This window comes from Syzygium oleosum, unplaced genomic scaffold (assembly GCF_021117445.2).
Source record: "Syzygium oleosum isolate NSW1041296 unplaced genomic scaffold, Sole_v2.1 Sole_v2.06, whole genome shotgun sequence".
NCBI classification, from domain to species: domain Eukaryota; kingdom Viridiplantae; phylum Streptophyta; class Magnoliopsida; order Myrtales; family Myrtaceae; genus Syzygium; species Syzygium oleosum.
The window spans coordinates 13,461,972-13,483,791 of NW_026607490.1; the positions used below are offsets into that span (position 1 = coordinate 13,461,972).

At 38.4% G+C, this 21,820-nt stretch overlaps 2 protein-coding genes and 1 long non-coding RNA gene across 3 annotated transcripts in view; 1 reads left to right on the top strand and 2 right to left on the bottom strand.

Annotated features, from left to right (window-relative positions):
- LOC115694237 (lipase-like) overlaps positions 1-21,820 on the top strand; it is a 96,929-nt gene that overhangs the window by 6,689 nt on the left and 68,420 nt on the right. The gene's annotated exons all lie outside the window — the stretch shown is intronic.
- LOC130138478 (uncharacterized) lies at positions 5,461-6,980 on the bottom strand. The gene is made up of 2 exons (XR_008816879.1): positions 6,830-6,980; positions 5,461-5,794 (listed from the first exon to the last, which is right to left on the bottom strand). It is a non-coding gene; the product is annotated as an uncharacterized LOC130138478 (long non-coding RNA).
- Positions 6,982-12,006, bottom strand: LOC130138516 (disease resistance protein RUN1-like; the record flags this gene model as incomplete). The annotated part of the gene is made up of 4 exons (XM_056312740.1): positions 11,308-12,006; positions 9,863-10,955; positions 9,280-9,630; positions 6,982-9,198 (listed from the first exon to the last, which is right to left on the bottom strand). Coding segments are annotated over exons 1-4 (4,233 nt in total), but the record flags the coding sequence as incomplete, so codon positions are not given.

Consider the following 21,820-nt stretch of genomic DNA (forward strand, 5'->3'; position numbering starts at 1 on the left):
AGGCATGGATATCAGCTTCAAATTTAAAGTACAACACAATAGGTTCCAATGATCTCACATAGAAGATCAACATGTAAATTGACCAAATTAATGCACTTGAATATAGTAAACTAGCATCAATTTGACTTTGTCGTTTACTGAAAACTTAATTCGCCAACCAAAACCGTCAACAGGGAATACATCTAAAGCAAATCGAACTCATGAAATAGATCGAAAGAAACCATGGTCCCATTTCATGAGCAGTTTATAGCCATCCATCTTAAAGGTAGAAAGTGATTGCAAAAACAGCCAGCAATTAACTATACAAGTATACAAGTTTCAAGTCAATTTGGCAAATTATGATTCTAATTTAGTATAAAGAATACGATTCCGGGAAAGACAATAACTAATATCTGCTAGAATGACATAGGGCAATAAGCAATATGATTAAGTTTCCAAGCTTCCTTGACAACAAATCTGGTTGTAATTGCAGGACCTTTCAAGAATCGCATGCACTTCTTATTGGAAAATGCACTCCTCTACAGAGCATGTCTTCTCAATTTTTCGAGAAATGGCCGAATCTCCTAAGCAATGCTAGGCCTCGCATCATTTGAACCTCTTCAAGTTGAAATAGTCAAGTCTCACGCATGTCATCCTCTGCAAAGTATTTCTACCCGATCAACTTACATCAAGGATGGCAGGGCCTTCAATCAACAATTCTTCCAGAGATTCTGGTAGTTTGCGACAAGCAAAATCCACATTACTACAATAATCTAGTGTAACTAACTTCTACTTCTTCTAATGAGTCAGATCAGGGAAACTCTCTCCCTTTTTCAAGATCGAAGTGCTCCGAAATTGGTAGATACTCCAAACAGTCAAGGCCTTGAATCTCTGATGTTGCAGAGTTCTTCATTCTTAGTTCTGACAGTCTCTTCAAATTTCAAAAAAACCATCGCTCTTCTCATCCACCAGCAAGATTCAACACATAAATAAGATAAACTCCAGGGGAAGCCTTGGGAGGCACAACAAATTAGCACACCGGAGTTCTAGTCTTTTGAGTTGAAAAAGCTTACCAATATCCGTTGATAAGGTGGTTACAACAGCAGACATATAAGGTGGTTACAATAGCAGATGACACTGTTAAAGACTCCAATTTATTTAATCTCACAATGTACCATGGCATAGTATCTTCCACAAGTTGACAATTGTCTACGGGGTAAGCATTTCGTCAAATGGCCAGATACAAATTATTTAAACTTGTAAGGTTTGAGAAACCTGGAAATATCGTTGACGATGTATTAATGTGCAAACTAACAAGACTTCCTAGAAGCTTTGGTACTCGGCATGTTTCAGTCAGTGTCAATTTTAGGATCCTCAATGACGAATTTCCGCAAATGTCATTTGGAATTTCCAGTTACAAGCTTTCACCATATGCTGCGTCTGTTTCTTCTAGCTTTTACAACAACCATAAGGCACTAGGTATCTTTCCAATAAAACAATTGTTCATCCTCACTACTTTCAAACTTTTCATGTTTCCCACTGAGTCAGGTAGCTCTTTAATGCACACGTAGGAAATATCAAACTCAAGTAGTGATCGCAGTTTGCCAATCGAGTCCGGAAGCCTCTCTATACATTCACATTCTTTTGAAGACAAGTATTCAAGGCTTGTAAGAGCTCCAATCAACAGGGGAAGTTGTGTAATTATGGTGCTTCTGAAAGATAGCCTCGAAGGAGATGTTAAGTGATCAATGGAAGAGATTATCTTCAACAATGAACAATGTGAAGCATTAAGAGTTTCGAGATCCTTCAGCACTTGATATTCAGCGTTGAAGAATTCAGTAATGCCTGAATATCATAGATATTTCCCCGAGCGCATTCAATTGTTTCTTCTGGTCAACATCATCAAAAAGGAAGAGAACTCTTTTATTAGATAGCCTACCTTTAATTGTCTTGATCCCTTCATCAACATTACTTATTTCAGTCAATTTCCATTTATGGACACAAGAGATGAGTTGATTCTACAAGTACTGCATGCCCTTGAGCTCTGAAGAATCACGATTGTTAGAAAAAAAAGCAACAGTGCTCAAAACCATGTGAAAACTGATTGTAGGTAATTTTGGCGAGAGTCGACTTTATGACACCGCTCATTCAATTGAATTCCAACAATTCGTGTCACGCCCCGAACCCTACGGACACGCAACATCCCGCTATGGTCATTATGATGCGACGTCCCAGGACTCGTCGCCGACCCTTCATTTTATCTTTTAATTACGCATGCGGAAACGAACACAACAATCCCCGGACAACAACAAATAGGGATAGTCAGGAAAACAAATCACAACAGCCAAACAACACTATTTTAATTTCCACTTGATTAACCCCTGGGAATATTCTTACAAGCCCATTTCGGGCGCTGCCACAAAAAGCCAGCAAAAAGATATCAGGCTGGGGTCAGTCTACTCCACCAACAGGTCGAACTCCAAAAACCAGCTTTCAAACGACCTGAACCACACTGGGTGCGTCGACATGCTAAGGGCCTGAAAAAGGGGTTAACAACAACAAATGAGATAAAATCTCAATAAGTTAACGGCCTAAGCCCCGCTTAGGAGGCCAACTCGCACGGGGGTCCCTAAACAGGCGAAACGGCGACAACAACATCATTAACAACCACAGGCATCCTCACCTCGCCTTGGTACACACGTTGATGAAATGCATATGTCACATACTCGAAGCATTTAACGAGATTTTCCATGCATTAATGCAACACGGTCGCGCGTGTCTCGATTATAAGGCAAAACCCGCTTGGGCACGCCCCATACCATGCCTAGCAGGTTTCTACCCCATAATCAAGCACTATGCATCACACGTATTCCAATTATTACGCCCCTCGGCCACCACACATCAAGCGATACGCAAGCAAGATGGCGGTCTACCGGTAAAACCGGGCTCCGTCCCGCCCGTCGGGCACGGCTACGTCAAACGATACACGGGATGACGGCATTCCAATACGGCAACATCAAACGATACACAGTAAGATGGTATCCCGTAAGGAGCATCGAGTCCGGCCTCGGGCCGCGACAAGGCATCCGGGTATCGGCACTCATTATCCCCAGCATCCGATAAATCGGGCAACGTCAAGCGATACACAGCAAGACGGCTTTAACGTGTGACCACACGAGCACACAAGCATACCGGCCAATTATTATCTTTTCAATTAGCCACGTCTGTCCACGAATAGTGCTCCCACAATGCCGCATAACAAACCAAGTGGTCACACATGCAAACAATAATCAATTCTTGCACTCTTCGATATCAAACACGAATATCAATCACAAAGTATCACTAACATTACTTGGCATAACAGAATAAAATAATTTAATTCCAAAAGTCTCATAAATTTTCGCTGAAAACTTCCATTCTAAACAATTAGTCATCTAATCAATTTAATACAACAATTCACGCCATAATCATCACCATACAAGCTGGAAATCATAATTTGAGATTAAAGATTTTCCGAAATAATAATAAATAAATTCGGAATTTAATCATTTAATAATATCCAAGAATAATTTAATTTTCCAAAATTCAAAATACTTTCTCGAATCAAAATCATTCAAACCAATTTCCAAATACGCCAACTTATACGGCGAAATCCAACATTGGCATCACAATTTGACGTTAGAAATTTTCCGAAAATAATAATATTTAATTTTCGGAAATTAATTATTTAATAATAAAATATTAATATTTAATCCGAAAATAATAAAATAATATTTAATTCCGAAAATATTACTATCTAATAAAATAATCAACAATCATAATATAATTGATAACCTATCACCACATTCGCGATAACTTATCGCAATCCAACAATAGCCTATTGAACTATTACCGATAACCTATCGCCTAATTCTAATTAACTAAACATAATCTTAATTAAACTTAATCTAAACTACCCTAAGCAAGTTTAACACCCTAAACACGGGATTAGGGGTTAACTTACTCGGCTAATGCCGGCGACGACGCGAGGACGACGGCGGCGACGAGGCGGTCCGCGGTGTCCTCGGGTTGCTCCGGCTCGGGCTCGGCGACCGGCGGACGGGCGACGAACGAACGCAGCGAAGGGAGTGGCTGCTGTGGTGGCTGGTCAGGGCTATTCCCGGCGTGAACAGCAGTTGGTGGCTGTGGTTTGGGGTGCCGGACAGCGGCGGCAAGCGGCGGAGACGAACGATGGCCGAATCGGCGAAAGGCGCTTCTCGCACGCGGCTTGGGCGAACCAGTGACAAGAGGTTCCGAGCGGCCAGGGGCGGTGCCGCACGGCCAGGGGGAGAGCTGGGACGGGGGTGGTTCACGGTGGGGAGGAGCGGCGCTCGGCGGTGACGGGCGGTGGTTGGGCCGGCGGGAGGCGCGGCTCGCGCCTGGCTGGAACAGGCCAGCGACAGGCGACTACGGGGCGTGGCCGGTGGTGCGGCTCGGCCAGAGGGGAGCTAGGGTGGCGGTGGCTCGCGGCAGGAAGGCGGCGCGCGGCGAGCGGCTGGTTCCGGCAAGGGAGGGCGGTCTGGTCGGTGAGCAGCACGAAGGAGCAGAAGCACGAACCAGAAGTGGAACCAGCGAAGAAGAAGAAGAAGAGAAGAAAAGAAAAGAAGAAAAAGAAAAAGAAGGAGAGGAGAGAGAGAGAGTTGGTGGGGGCTGGTGGGTGTCAGACGCAAAGGGGGGGGACCGGCGTGGAAAAGGGAAGGGAGAGAGAGAGAGGAAAAGTCAACATCGCACTCAAGTGCGATCCGACGGTCCTTGATCAAATTCAAAAATGATCCAACGGTCCACGAAAATTCCTATTAATAATATAGGAAAAGGACCAAAAGATATTAATAAAAATATACTACGAGGGAAGTCTCTTTGCCTAAATCTGCATTGAGTCAAAATTTCACTTTTCGCATATCCCGGTAATATCGATGTTCAGCCACAATAATATCGATACACCGTCCAATTAAATTCGTCCCGTAACTCCGAGAAATTCAACACCAAAGTTTGGGCTCAAATAACGCCAAATTCGATCAAGTGCGATTCTAATAGCGAAATCTCAATTTTAAAATCAATAACCAAGGGGTGATCGGTTCCCGAGCGAGATTTTACTATAAGCACACCGACGAATTACACGTTTTATAAATCCCAAAAATGGCCCGAAATTCAGAATGTCACAATTCGTGTTTCCTGCTTCGTGAGCGCCTATCATACTCATGAGTAAGACTACCTTGAACACCATTTTCACATCAAAAGGTCCATGAATTGGTTTTGGGAGGCGCAACTAAAACTGCTGTGAACACCTCTTTAAGTGCACACAATTTTTCTCCCCGTGCCCTTCTAGTGTTTCCTCATAAAGGAATATTTGCGTACTGATAAGCAAGTTCTATTGCCTGTCAATGAAGAGAACACACATCCAAATGAAGAGCAATATTCATTCTTATGGCCCCACAAAACGGATTAATAAACAATTAGGTTTGCTTAAATAGCCCTTTTAACCCCAAAAACATTACGTGCGATGCCCCAAATTGCACAATGAATCCCTCCGCCCTGCTCTAATGATTTCTCTGGAAAAAAGGGCCAAACATTCAACTAAAACTTCAAACCGAGTTTAACAGATTTAACAATTTCATCAATAGGCAACGACTTCTGTCATTAATATTCAAGTTTCTGTCACTCAACAGGTGAATACCACCCCAAGATCGTGAAAGGGAATTTAGTTGACATTATATGTCATCCTCATTTTCCTTTATTTGGTCTTCATTTGTACAGCTGCCCCATTAGCCGCAGCTCCCTGCATAGAAAGCTCTCTGTAAGTTTCTCAAACTCTAAATTCTTTCAACAACATTAGAAACCAGCAAAAAAGCAGGTTGCTGAGATGTCTCCCTTAGCACTTCTTGTCAATCTTAAACCCTAAAAGAGTGCTCTAGTACAGCTTGAGGTGAATGGAAGGGCTTCTATTACAGAGAATCACCTAGGCACAACCATTTCCAGAAGGTGTAGCTGATAATGGAGTTCACACAAGAATCCATTTACATGATTTCTGACCCCAATGAGACTTATCATATGTCCTACGCACCAGTAATACTGAAATGTTAGCCTTTGACTATAAGATGATTTATGATACCTCGGAGAAGCTAAGTAGCTCCTCTATCCTGCCAAAGATGGAAGTTTTTCTGGGCGAACTATTGATGCCTCTACCCAAGTGAAATACGTCTTTCTTCATTTTTTAACTTCTCCCTAACATTTGCAAATCTCAGTAAGAAGCACACCTATCCTGGACAATAAACTGAACATAAGCATATCAATACAGAGTGTCTCTCTTCTTCACAGTTGCGACGATGAGTTAATTATGCCGTAAAGTTCCAGGATGAGAACCATAGTTATATGACTTTCCAGCACACATTCCATCTAATTATTTACGGCATAACAAAGTTATCTCCAAAGCAAAGCGAGGTTATCAACTTCGAAATATATGAAGCAGCAAATCGACAAGGATCTCTAATAATTTGTTACATGTCAAATAAAAACTATGCAATCGAGATGAATACCTCCAGCTGGGAAACATAAAAGCAAGGAGAAACCATCCAAATAATATATAGCCAAAAAAGCCAAACCAAACAAGGAAAAGAGAACGAATATTTGAACATAATTAAGAACCTTCTGGTTGTACGGATGTATCACAATTTCAATACCTTCATCAGATTTTCAGTCATCAACTCGTGAAAAGGTAATTAAAAAAGTGCATGTGAACTTTTCTGTTCATATATGTGAAAGAATTTGATTGCAGAAAAGGGAAAACAATTGTTTGTCAGATGAAATAGGTTACCTCAAGTTGTTTAAAGTTTGAACATGAGGGAACAATTTGTGGTCGTGGATCAAGAAGCTTTCAAGAGCAACGTGCACTTATTCCTCATCTTCTCCCTCAGATTCAGATTCAGATTCAGATTCGTCGTCTTCTCCCTCATCTTCAGATTCAGATTCAGATTCGTCGTCATCTCCCTCATCTTCAGATTCAGATTCGTCGTCATCTCCCTCATCTTCAGATTCAGATTCGGCATCATCTCCCTCAGATTCAGATTTGTCGTCTTCTCCATCATGTTCAGATTCAGATTCGTCGTCTTCTCCGTCCCATTCATCGTCTTCTTCCAGAAATTCGACTCCCTTCTCCGAGCAAAGCAAAGAAATTGCCTCCACATCTAATTTCTTGCACCGATTTATTTCAACCTTTCGCAGTCCCATCAAGCTCGATAGATTAGGCAACTCCCGTAAAGATTTACAACTATCAATCTCCAATTTTTTCAAAGATTGTGGTAGTTCGCCTTGAATCTCAGCCAGACTACCACATCTACTTATGCAAACCTCTCGCAACCTCTTCAAGCTCGACATATCAGGCAACTTCCGTAAAGATTCACAGTCATCAATCTCCAATTCTTCCAAAGATTGTGGTAGTTCGCCTTGAATCTCAGCCAGACTACCACAGCTACTTATGCAAACCTCTCGCAACCCCTTCAAGCTCGACAGATCAAGCAACTTCAGTAAAGATTCAGAGTCATCAATCTTCAATTTTTCCAAAGATTGTGGTAGTTCGCCTTGAATCTCAACCAGACTACCGCATCCACTTATGTAAACCTCTCGCAACCCCTTCAAGCTCGACAGATCAGGCAACTTTCGCAAAGATTCACAGGAAGAAATCTCCAATTTTTCCAAAGATTGTGGTAATTCGCCTTGAATCTCAACCAGATTACGACAGAGGTCTACATCAAGACTTCTTAGTTTGTTTGAATTACTTAGATCAGGTAGGATCTGCAGCTGGTCAAAGCTCGCAAGCCGCAAATGTCGTGGTTTCATCCGAGCATATGCAAGAATTGCCTCCACATTTAATTTAGCGCAATCACTTATTCCAACCTGTTGCAACCCCTTCAAGCTCGACAAATCGGGCAAATTCAGCAAAGAACGACATGAAGAAATATCCAAATAATCCAAAAACCGTGGTAGTTCCCCTTGAATCTCGACCAGATTAAAACAATTCCATACATCAAGACGCCTCAGTTTGTTTAAATTGCTTAGATCAGGTAGTATCTTCACCTGTCCAAGCCTCTTAAGCGCCATATCTCGTAGGTCCTCCAGACAACCAAGGCCTCGAATCTCTGCAATTGCAGCGCCCGAAATGCGGAGAGATGATAGATTCTTCAAATCAGATAGATCCTCCATCGAGCAAAGTGAGTTGCAACCTTGCAAACGTAAGGAGGATAAACTTGGGGGAAGCCTCGGGAGGTGACGCAGTTTAGGGGTCAAGAGGCGAAGTGACTCGAGTTGAGAAGGGAGGCCTGTTGGTAAGGTGGTAATCCCGCACTTGAGGTAAAGTGACTTGAGTTGACGAGGGAGGCTTAGGTATGTTGGTAAGGCGGTCTCACAATCAAAGCGCAGGGCCAGAGACTCCAGATTGCTCAAGTTCCCCATCCACCGTGGTATTGGATCTTCCATGGGCCCATATGATTTCCCATCATAATCACGTCTGCTAAATCTCAGATCCAGTTTCTTTAAATTAGTGAGGTTCGAGAGATCTGGAAACGTGTCCATGCACAACTCCGACAGCCATAAATCGATGAGACTTTCAGGAAGCCTCCGTGGTAGCGCGCATATATTCGCCCCTTTCAATCTCAAGATCCTCAGGGATTGATTGCTGGAGATGCAATTGCCAATATTCACATGGTAACGCTTGTCAAAAGACATTTTGTTGGCATGTATTTCTTCGAGCTTCTTAATCGTCCAAAAGGCATCGGGTATTTTGCTTATGCCACTCTGCTCCATCTTCACTACTTTCAAATTTTTCAATTTTCCGATGGAATCGGGTAGTTCTTTGATCGGTGTCGCGGATATATCCAACTCAATCAGCGATTTCAAATTCCCGATTGTATCCGGAAGCCTCTCCAACGATTTGCAAAGTATCAGACATAGGTATTCAAGGCTTGCAAGATCTCCGCCCAGCACACCTGGCAGCCTCTGAAGATTCTCACATTCGCTTACATCTAAGGAAACTAAGCGTTTCAAATGACAAATCGATCTATCAATTTCGGTCAATGATGGACAATTCGATAGGATCAAATGTTCTAAATTTGAATGAGCAGGGAAGTTGGGGGTTTTCTTCAAGTGTTCGCAATAGGACAGATCCACAACTTTCAAATTCTTCATCACCTGTGAAAAGAAAAATTATGCAAAGATTACTTTTGAATCTCATAAGACGGAATAATAAGTGTTGTCTAGCATATAAGATACCTCCATGTGCCTCCACCCCTTCCAATCATCCGTGATTTCACTGCAAGATAGATCAAGAAAAACCACATCCTCCATGGAGAAATTTGTAATGTTAAATGTTGGGGGAATATCACGCCAAGAAAGCCATCGTAATTGTGGAAGGAGATATGAATTCTCCTGAAAAACATTAGTTGGAGGAACATTTGATGGCGATTCGTGCCAAAGAAGCCTCTCTTCTGCACGAAAATATTCCTCCGAACCGTTAACTTCAAGAAACCGCAGATTTGACATTCTCTTAAAGTCCTTACAGGTAAAACAATATTGCTGCTCATGGTCAAAGTGGAGATGAAGAGCTTCAACTTTTGTTTCTCCCTGCCCAATGGAAAAATTTAAAAACAAAAGAGTTGAAGCGAAACACATTTATTCAAATTCACTATTTTAGGGGGTTGAGTTGGAGTGCTATCGTTACTTTTATCTTGACAGAGCAAAAATATTGGTTTGAGTAGGTCACAGTAGTGCTAGAGAACACAAAAAAGTAACTGGCTTTTTTTTTAAAAGAAAATGTCCATAAGTAACATGGAGATTTACGTACAGGGGATTTTACCTCATGTCTCCTCAGCAATTTCAATGCTTCCTTAGGATCCCACACCCTACTTTGCATTTCTATTTTCATCTTACTTTCTTGACAAACTATTTCTCTTCCGAGGTCTCTGAGTTGGTCATGCATCCACACTTCATTATGCTTTCCAATCTTTATCAAAGACATGTTCTGCAGAACTTCCAAGGCTACTTTCGGAAATTTTGATTCATCCCAGAAATGAACCACAATGTCTTTGTCATATCCAATGAAAATGCAAGCTATATCGAGGAATATATGCTTCTGCCGATCATTTAATGCATCATAACTTATTTTCAGTTTACTTTGAACTTTATCATCAGGAACACTTTCTAGCATCTTCAATGTGGCCTCCCACATTTTCTTATTTTTGCCGGATAAAAGTGAGCCTATGACTTCTAGAGCTAGCGGAAGACCTCCAGCAATGCGTATTGCCCTCTTGGATTGCTTGATGTACTCGTCTAAAGGGGAATCTCTTCTGAAGGCATGTTTGCTAAAAAGTTGAAGAGATTGATCGTGATCCATGCCCATAAGCTCATAACGGTCGTCCACTTTAAGAACATCAAGAACTTCTTTGTTTCTGGTAGTAATAATAAGTTTACTCCCTTTACCAAACCAATCATGCTCACCTACAAGTGCATCCACGTGATTCTTTTCATGCACATCATCAAGAAGCAGGAGGACTCTTTTATTAGACAACCTCTCTTTAATTGTCTGAGTTCCTTCATCAATGTCTTTTATATCCATGCCTTTCGTTTTGAGGATGCCAGAGATGAGTTGATTCTGCAAGCAGCAAATGCCATTACGTTCTGACACTTCTCGAATATCGCGAAGAAAGCAACAATTCTTAAAGTCGTGTAAAAGCTTATTGTAGATCATTTTGGCAATAGTCGTCTTTCCGATGCCACCCATCCCGTGGATTCCTATAATCCGTGTTTCACTTGTCCCAGCACCTATCTTTTCCATGATTGCGTCCACATGGTTGTCGACACGGACCAAGCAGTTTGATACCGCTAGATAACCCTTTTTCAACTCGCTGAAAACCTTATGGGTAAGTTCTTTTGCGAACTCTCCTTCTCGCCTAGTGTTTGTTGGAGGCAAAAGACAATGAGTTAGAAAATTGTGTTGAATTAACTATGTTCTGACAAGACCAAATTAAATTCGGAATGTGTTCTTCAAGGATTTATTCCATTGTAGATGAATTAGCGTTGGTACTTACAGTTAACAAATGAACTAAACTGGAAAAAAAATGATGCTTGGAATAAAATGGGACAAAATTGGGATTGTGCCATTACAGCGAGATTTCAGCAGTATAACTTCAATAACACAGAATTCAATTTAAACAGGGCTAACACAAATCTAGAAAAGAAACCTGAAACACATCAAGTTTTAATGGTACAAGGTACATGAGATGGAATGCTTAAAGCAATCACCTGTTCTCCTTCTTGCTATGCAGGTCCCATCCGTTTATTGCTCCCACTGCACTGAGAGCATCCTTCCACCCTTGAATAGTCTTTTCGTCATGTCGCTTCTTGTTTTCATGTGCAAGAAAGGCCTGTGCATAACCCTCTGTTTGGTGTCGCACCTCTGAAGGCGCCACATCATAAAAAATAGGGATGATCTTTTGTCTTCCAGTTTTCTGGCACTCGACCATCTGGGCTAGCTCCTTGAGACACCATACGCTAGAGGCATAGCCTTTCGAAAAGATAGGTATTGAGATCTTCGACTGATTAATTGCTTGGAGAAGTTCTGGGCCAAACTCTTCCCCAACACCGAGCTCTTTGTCGTCCTTAAATGTGCGGATTCCCGCATCATTAAGACTAGTGTAAAGGAAGTCGGTAAAACCTGCTCGAGTATCTGATCCATTGAAGCTTAAGAATACTTCATAGTCATGTCCTGGTGAAGTAGCCATTCCATAACCTTCTGTTGAAGTGCGAGTAGAAGAAGCGCCTCCTACCGTTCCATCATTTTCACAGATGCTTCTTTTTTTCGCCCTCCCCTCCATTGATCTCACTTGATCTTTCTCTTCAAAGAAAAAAATTTGAAAAGTATAGCAGCAAAAGCAGTGGCAACTGGAGATGGAAAAAGTTTAGAAGCCAGAACTAACAAACGGAGATCTCTGCGGGTCATTAAACGTGGAAGACAGGGTTGGCTAAATATGCAGAGTGTCAGGGTCTCCAGTTTGCTACAATTGGTCAATAAGAACGTTTCATTACAGCCTGTCAAAGTTGACAAATGCAGGTTTTTTCGAAACCAAAGTGGCCCCTCCCAACTCAATTCTTCTCTTTTATCTTCACCGTCATAACGCAATTGAAAAAATAGGAAGATACAATTGCGGAGTAAATAAACTAATGGAATTCTAAAAAGATGGGAGCCATCGAGTGCTTTCGGTTATTATGCTCTTGAATTTTAATAATCTTTGTCTTTGTGGAGTTTTTGACAACACCGCGTTGCGATGAATGCCCCGCGCACTCGCCCGTGGCGTGTTTTCGCTTGTACATAATTGTAGGGTCACTTTCGGGGTTTGGGTGTCGAGTCAGGGCTATTTTAGGGAAAACAGCCCCCCGTCTGATCATATGAGTTGTTGTTCCTGTGCCGGATCGCAGAGATTTTCTTTGACGTTTTTGTTCTCCCCCGCACGCGCAGATAAATGAATTATTGGTGTGATTCCTTTTTGTTTTGGTCGATGTGTGATTCCTTCTTGAGAAATCTGGTTCGTGGACTGTTCGTAGTCCAAGTCTTCGAATACTTTGACTTTGCCCTTCTAGTTCTGTGACACATCTCCTCCCCCCCACGCTGTTCTTTTATTTTATTTTTTCTTTGGAGAGTGGTAGCTATTGCAATTTTTAATCTAATGACTGTATTTCGATGCAAGGCAAAACTATATGTATATGGCAATTTCGTAATTTTCATTTAGTTAAATTAGACAGTATCAACTTTTCTGATGATTGATGACACGATTGGTTAGTCTATTTGAAGATCAAAGTTTCTCTAAACATATGGTGTTTATTTTGTAAGTATTTTTCAAGTTTCTACATCAATTTTGTGGTAACTGAACATTTCGTGTTTCCCCATAGAAAATAGCCACTTCGCAACTAAAGTTTCACGATACTGACTTGACGACAACCAACATAAGCAGCAGATACCAAAAACATCTTCTATCAACCGTTCTTTAGCCAACCAAAGTCACCCGTAAAGAGTTGGCACGTACAATATCATAAGCTTTTCAAAGTCCGGATTATGATCAATCCAATGATGAATAAACCGAGCATTGTCTCCCCTCCATTGATCTCACTTGATCTTTTCTTCGAAAAATGGTTCAGAGATGAAAAAAATTCAAAAGCCCTACTTATCAAATGCTGCCGGCCAAAAAAAAGAAAATCTTTTATCGAATGGTGGCCGCCTATCAATCAACTATCAAAGTAATAAACCCACTGGAGACCTCAACCGGCGTTCACGGCGAAAGTGGCCAGCGAGAATCCAAGGAAAATCTGGTTAAAAAAGCAAAGTGATAATGAAAAGACATAAAGCAATACAGTAAAGAAAAAGAAGATGGGTCATCCTAACGCGGAAAAGAAGACCCTGCCAATGCTTTAGCGTGCCTTTTTGTTGTCGGCAAGATTTTTCCCTTACCCAGAGGAATTTATTTTCATAGTTATATTCATGAAAAATTGTCATTGAGATCTTGTTTTACCATCTTCTTTATTTAACTTAGGGTCAGTTTGTTTGATGAAAAATCATTTTTGAGAAAAAAATTTCCGTACTTTTCCGGTAATTGAATTACGTAAAATTATTTGATCAATATAAAATGTTTACCATGGACTAAAAACAATAAGCTTAGAGAATAACGATTTGGTAAGAAGGAACCGTTTTTCCTGATCTCTTGCTGTGTTGAAGTGAGAAGAATATACTTCATCAGTGCTAAATTTACTTACATTCCCAAAAACAAGATCATATATAATACTTTACAAATATGGTTTCATAATTTTTATCCTAATTTCTTTGTAATCGTTGTTATTTTGATGGGATTACAGATTAAACAAAGACAATATCGATTCGAGTTTATTAGTCATTATATGTTACTTTTAATGATACAAGCCGCCTTTAATGGGTTTCACTTATTACCAATTACGATAAAGTCAATTTTTTCAACGTGTTTTCACCATAATCAATTTATTTTTAATTTACTTTCTCTGAAATTAAATTTCCTAAAAACATTTTCCTATGACAAGAAAATCCTCACCGAGATAAACACACTCTAAAAGTTTATTTTTATATGATTTTCAATTGTCATATGATGATATTTGATAGGAGGGAATCGCAAAATGAATCATTGGTGTGATTCCTTCTCGAGCAAGTTGGTTCATGGACTGTTCGTAGTCCAAGTCTTCATAGACTTTTGACTTTGCCCTTCTAAACCCGTGGTGTTTCAGTCTTCTTGCACCAACCGTACGCTGTTCTGTCTTTTTTTCTTCTCTCTTTCCGAGAGTGGTAGCTAATGTTACTACTACGTTAAAACGAGGCATAGGGAGCTTAGGTTTTAGATTGCTGGCGTCCGCATCAAAATCAAATCGACCAATCTCATGCAACTTTTAATCTAATAATTACATTTCGATGCAATACCAAACTATACGTATATGACACATTTCATTTCCATTTAATTAAATTAGACAGTATCAAATTTTTTTATTTGATTGATGTCATGATTGGCCAAATTATTTAGAAAATAAAGTTTTTGCTTGCGAGTATTTTTCGAAGTTTCTAAATCAATTTCGCGGTAACTAAACATTTCATGTTTCACGATAGAAAATAAAATCTCGTTAGATCCGGTGGTGTAAAAATGTTCCATTCCTGAATTCACAAGTTCTGAAGTCTTTTCAGACAAAATTCCTAGTGTGACCAACAAAAAATTTTAGATTGAAGATATAAAATCACGATGACTCGATGAGTAAAAAAAAACTCTTGGGAAGTATCAAATTCCCCGAATTGAGACCAATGGAAAATTAAATTTGTTCTCTGATAGCTTGAGCTTTGATTATACTCCACTAAGCTTTTGGTTTTTTAAATCAGACTCCTTTCGTTCGAATCGAAATCGAGCTTCCTCCATTAGCTCAAAAGCTCGGGGGAAGAAGAGAAAATAGGTGGGATCCCACTGCCTGACTTCTAGTCTTATCAAAAGAAAAGGAAGACTTTTCGTATAGATGCATGGGGGCCTTTAAGTATCAAGACCCTTTGTTCCTCCTTCACCACAGAACATTAAGGAACTAATAATAGGAAGATTTTTTTGAATGACTTTTCGGTAGGTCATTGAACTTGGAAAAGCCAAAGGATTGGCTGAATATGCTTAGCCGTGGGCTAGTTTTGCTGCAAAATTGGTCAATAAGGATGCTTTCCTGAAGCATTGCTCCCAGCCTGTCAAAGTTGACAATTATTTGCGTTCCTTAACGCGGCAAAATCTCTCGACATGTGGTGCAGATATTTTGGGGATTACAATCAACTTTTGCCGCCCAAACAAATAAATGGGCAGATTCATTCAAAGTCAAAGTCAACAAAAGCAGACATCAAACTTCCAACCAAGTTCGTTTCCCCCCATCCTAATCAAGGTGAACTCCGTCGGTCTAGTTTGATGGGCTGATCAGGCCAAGAAATAAAAGACAAGTGTTGTGATGGCATACGTTAGACAAGGGGCTAAGGTAGAAACTCTGAAATTATCTACTAAACTTATTTGTCAAATCTGCGATATAGATATCTTGTTGCAATATAAAATCGAAAGGTCAGGACTTTTTTCAAAGAAAATTAAGATTCCATGTCAACTTAATACAAAATTGAAAATTTATGTTCTCCCTGATAAAGTAGAAAGTTAAGGACATTTTTAATAGCAATTTGGAAAGCTCAAGATTCTCTAGATCTGGAAAATTCAGTTTTTCCAAATATGACTTTTTTATAAAAGAAAATGAGAACCGTTTGTATTTTCACACTTGTATAGTATCTATTTTCACGAATCCATTCATTCACTTGCTAAGATGATTTGATCAATATCACTTAATATATCAATTTTAGTATACTTATTAACATTACTTTTAAATAAGCCGGATTTATTTTGTTAAACTTCAAATGACGAAAAGCCCGTGCTTATTGAGTAAAAGTGCACATCTTTTTTAACAACATTGATGAAAAAAAAAACCACATATTGCTAGCAATTGTAATTAAATTGCCATTAAGTAAAACCCGTCATGCAAAATAGCAAACGTGTGTTATTTTACAAATTATCATTAAAAATCTCCAGAAATTATTGAATTTGTGCTATGGAATCATTCATCAGATGCTGCCGGCCAAAAAAAGGAAATCATCTAATCAAATGGGGGCCGCCTATCAATTAACTATCGAAGTAATTAACCCGCCGGGACCTCAACCGTCATTCATGGCGAAATGGTCCGAGAGAATCCGAGGAAAATCTTGTTAAAAGAGCAAAGTGATAATAATGAAAAGGTATAAAGCAAAGAAAAGGAAGATGGGTCATGCTAGCATGGAAAAGAAAACCCACCAACGCTTTTTAGCGTGCGCCTCTTGCGTCGTCGGCAGGACTTTAGTCAAAAGTAGCCCGCAAGGCAAAAGAAGAAGAAGAAGAAGAAGAAGAAGAAGAAGAAAAACAACAACATGAGGATGCATTTCGGTGGCAAGAAATCATTCACTATTGCTCCTTCCTGTTTTGCCCCTTCTTGTCCTGAGAAATTCCTTTTCATAGTTATATTCACGAGAAATCATCCTTGAGATCTTGTTTTACCATCTTCACTTTTGTTCTGACTTTAGTTGCAAGGGCTTGGATATCCGGAAGAAAGTAACAATTCTTGTAATCGCACGAAAGCTGATAGTAAATGATTTTGGCAATAGTCATCTTTTTTATGCCACCCATCCTATAGGTTCCGATGATTCGTGTTTCACATGATTGAGCACCTATTATTTTCATGAATTTATCTCCTGGTGATCGACATTGACCAAGCAGTCCAATAAGCCTTTTTCAACTAAACTTTTAAGAAAAGTGGAATGGAATATATTCTTGCTTTGCTTTTGTCCTTTTTCGCTAGGCGCTCGAGACCTTAAAATTTGTCCACCTTCTTTTTAGCATTTCACATTTGCTCTTCTGCTTTTCGGGACAAGATAGAATATGAAGGGATATGATTGTTCACTTTGAATCTCTTTATTGGCATCAATTATGTGGTCTATGGTCATACAAATCTGACATTTATCAACGACTTCTTTTTTCTTTTTTTTTGGGTCTGGATTTATCAACGATGTTAGCTTGCAAACACTTGCGCAATTTTATTCCGAAGGGTAATACTTTCCGAAAAAAAGAAAAAAAAGATGGAATTGTCCCTCACATTCTTCCTCGTTTATTTAACTTAGGGTCAGATTATTTGATGAAAAATCATTGTTCGGAAATTTTTTTCCGTACTTTTCTGTGTTTGAATTACGTAAAACTATTCAATCGATGGAAAACATTATTCATGGGCTAAAAATGATTACCTTAGAGAAAATGACTTGGCAAGAAGGAATCGTTTTCCTTGATTTATATCCTAATTTCTTTGTAATCGTTGTTATTTTGATGGATTACAGAATAAAGGAAGACGATATCGGTTTCTTAGTTATTACATGTTACTTTTAACGATACAAGCCGCATTTAGTGGATTCACATATTACCAATTACGATAAAATCAATTTTTTTCAACTTGTTTCCACCATAGTCAAAATTTTCTGATTTACATTCTTTGAAATTGAATTTCCTAAAAACCTTTTCCCCAGACAATAAAATTCTTGGCGAGATAATCGCATTCTAAAAGTTTGTTGCTATATGATTTTCGATTTATATGATGGTATTTGATCGGAGGAAATCGTAAGATGAAATTATCGATGAACATGAGAAATGGAGATCGATTTGTTGTCGTGTGATGTTTGCGGGTGAATGAGAGAATAAATGAATTAGTGTTGGATTTTACATAGTGATCTAGTGACTCTTTTTTTAATCTTTTGATGAAATCTCTACATTTATGGAAGTCTGACTGTGAGGCACGCAGTACCAAAAAAAATGAATCGTTGGTGTGATTCCATCTTGAGCAAGTTGGCTCATGGACTGTTCGCAGTCCAAGTCTTCGTAGACTTTGACTTTGCCACTCTAGTCCCGTGATGTTTCAGTCTTCTTGCACCAATTGTACACTGTTCTTTTATTTTATTTTATTTTTCTTTGGAATTTGGTAGCTAATGTTAATACGCGTTAAAACGACGCTTGGTTTACTTAGGTTTAAAATGTCGGTGTCCTCCGCATTGAAATCATATGGGTTAATATCACAAAAAACTCCAAATTGATACGTCTATAATAAATTTATCCCAAATTAATTTTTTGACCAAGAAAACCCCCAAACTGGTATACCTGTTACAAATTTACCCCAAACTAATTTTTTGACCATAAAAAACCCAAAACTGATACATTTGTGATAAATTTACCCTCTATTAAATTAGATTAATACCACAAAAAATCATAAACTGGTACACCTGTTAGCTATCATGTGTCATCCAACTTAGAAATTTGATAGTAAAATTTAACGGAGGGTAAAATTGTCATAGATATACTAGATTGGGGTTTTTTGGGATAAAAAAATTAGTTTGGGGTAAATTTTTTGTAAGTGTACTAGTTTGTGATTTTTCGTGGTATTAACCCAAATCATATTGACCAATCTCATGCAATTTTTAATCTAATGATTCTATTTTGATGCCGGGCAAAACTATGTTCATACGACACTTTCGAACTTTCCATTTAGTTAAATTAGACGGTATCAACTTTTCTATTGATTGACGGCATGATTGGCTAGACTATCTAAAGATCAAAGCTTTTCTGAATAGATGGTGTTTGTCTGGAAGTATTTTTCTAAGTTTCTAAATCAATTTTGTGATAACTAATTCCACGTTTCACGATAGAAAATAGCCACTTCGCAACTAAAGTTTCACAATACTAACTTGACAATAACCAACATAAGCTGCAGCTACCAAAATCAGCTTCTATCAACCATTCTTTAGCCAACCAAAGTCGCTTGTAAAGCGTTGGCACATACCCTATCATAAGCTTTTCACGGTCCAGATTATGATAAACCCAATGATGAATATTCCAAGCATTGCCTCCCCTCCATTAATCTCACTTGATCTTTCCTTCGAGAAACAATTCAGACATAAAAAAAGTTCAGATGCCCCACTTATCAAATGATGCTGGCAAAAAAAAAAAATCATTTATTGAATGGTGGCTGCCTATCAATCAACTATCGAAGTAATTAAAATTATTTTTGGATGAAAATGCCCTAATCGGTTGGAATATTTAATCGGCTGACGAGGTCAAGCTCTTATTTGTAGTTGCCTTGGCCATTTCAGGCCCTTATTTAAAATAATGTCAATTTCAAACTTTTATTTAAGAAAATGAGGACATTTCAAGCCCTTATTAGGAATTTTCCCTAAAACCAAAAATAAAAGACAAGTGCTGTTATGGTGTACATCAGACAGAGGGCCAAGATGGAAACTCTGAAATTATCTATTAAGCTTATTTTCAAATCTATGGAATAGACATGCTGTTGCAATATCTAAATTAATTTGATAAAATTGAAAATTCGGGACATTTTCAAAGAAAATTGATTTTCCATGACATCTCAATACAAAACTAGAAATTCTCCTTGATAAAGTTGACAGTTTAGGATATTTTTAAAAGCAAAAGTTCAAGATCCTCTAGAATATTAGGATATTTTTAAAAGCAAAAGTTTAAGACTTAGACTTTATGTTATGTGAACAATCGTTTGAAAGATGCTCCGATTATAATCGCATAGCATAAAATCGAGTGGAATCGGCACACATAATGCTCAGAAACTTTCGAAGATGGAATCGACATAGGGCTCTAGGTTCATAGACTTTGTGCTAATGCTCAAAGTCTACGATTGTTCACATAGCATAAAGTCTACGTCTTAAAAAAAAGCATTAGGACAGGGCTCTAAGTTCATAGACTTTGATTAAAAAAAGACTTGATTCCAGTCGAATATCAAGCATGAAAGCGTATTTGTTAACTAGGCGGGTTTTGGGGGTTTCTCGAGTCTTTTCCATGTATTTAACTAGTACAGTGGTAGATTCACTAATTACAATTACATAAACCAATTTTTTCAACTTGTTTTTCAATGCAAAAAAAAAAAAAAGGTTCACTTTCTTTAAAATTGAGTGGGATAAGTGCATTGAAAATCCTAAAAATTGTCACGAAAGTATAATTTAGTCCTAAAACTTTAAAAAATGCAAATAAGTCCTAAAATTTATCATGAAAGTGCAATTGAGTCTTCAAACTTTAAAAAAGTGCAATCAAGTCATAAAACTTGTCAAATTGGTCCAATCAAATCCTTCCGTTGACTGCACTATTTGAAACTTTTTGTATTCGATTGTACTTTTGTGACAAGTTTTAGGATTTGATCGCACTTTTTGAACGTTTTAGGACTCGATTGCACTTTTGTGACAAGTTTTAAGACTTAATTGCACTTTTTGAAAGTTTTAGAACTCAATTGCACTTTCGTGACAATAAGTTTTAGGACTTCCAATACAATTATTCCAAATTAAATTTCCTCTCTCTCTCTCTCTCTCTCTCTCTCTCTCTCTCTCATATACAAACACACTAGCCGATTGTGTTAAGCCCCATGATTTTTCTTATGCTCTTATCCATTTTTGGCCAAGGAGAAGATATATGGATTTTTTTATTAATTTATTTGATCTCTACTGTTGGTTCTACGGCTATGTTAATTTACTAATTCATTAGAATCTTGGTAAATTCTTGATAGTGTTAGTAATTTATTTACGATATTGATATTAAGATTTGGTAATTAACCACTTAATTGGTATGTTGGTGAATTCTTGATAGTGCTGGTAATTTACTTAACACAATGGTAAAATTTAAGAGAGTTGGTAATTTAATACTTCCATATAATGTTTGTAAATTCTTGATTGTGTCGGTAATTTACTCACCACCCTTGTGAAATTTTGTAGGAGCCCGTAATTTACTGCTTTATTGGTATGTTGGTTAATTTCCAATGATGCTGGTATTTTATTTACAGCACTGATAAAAATTCAAATGAGTTAATTTACTACTTCATTTGGAATGTTGGTAAAATTTTCATAATCTTAGTAATTTACTTATCACACTGATAAAATGTAATAAGAAATGCTAATTTACGAATGTTTTGTAAGTTAGCAACAAGAAGGTTTCAAGCTTGAAACACATAGGCGAATGGTGGAATAGCAGAGATGAGAGCTAGCGCTCAAGATCAGGATGGAGTAAGTACAAGAAGAAGCCAAGGTAGTCTCAAGTCTCAAGGAGCGAACGTGCAAGTGTTCGGGGTTCACGCTTCACAGTGCTCAATGCCTACTTTTTTTTGTCCCCCTGACAATATTCAATTGCAATTTCATAAAAGCTTCCGAAAGAATATTCTCTCGAAATCGGAAAAGGCCACTGTCCTTCATCTGGCATTTCCTAAACAATGTCCACATTGCACTAGCTTTGAGGAAGTAAAAAAAAAAGATTAATATCATAAAAAATTCCAAACTGGTACATTTATAATAAATTTACCCAAAAAATTGATCATCAAAAACTTCAAGCTGGTATACCTGTAATAATTTTACCATCCGTTAGTTTCCGTTAAATTTTGCCGTCAAATTTTTAAATTGAATGACACGTGGCAACTAACGAGTGTACCGGTTTGTGATTTTTTATGGTATTAATCCAATTTAACATAGGGTAAATTTGTCATAAATGTACAAGTTTGGGATTTTTTGTGGTTAAAAAATTAGTTTTTGGTAAATTTATCACATGTGTACTAGTTTGAGGTTTTTCGTGATCAAAAAATTAGTTTTTTGTAAATTTATTACAAATGTACCAATTTA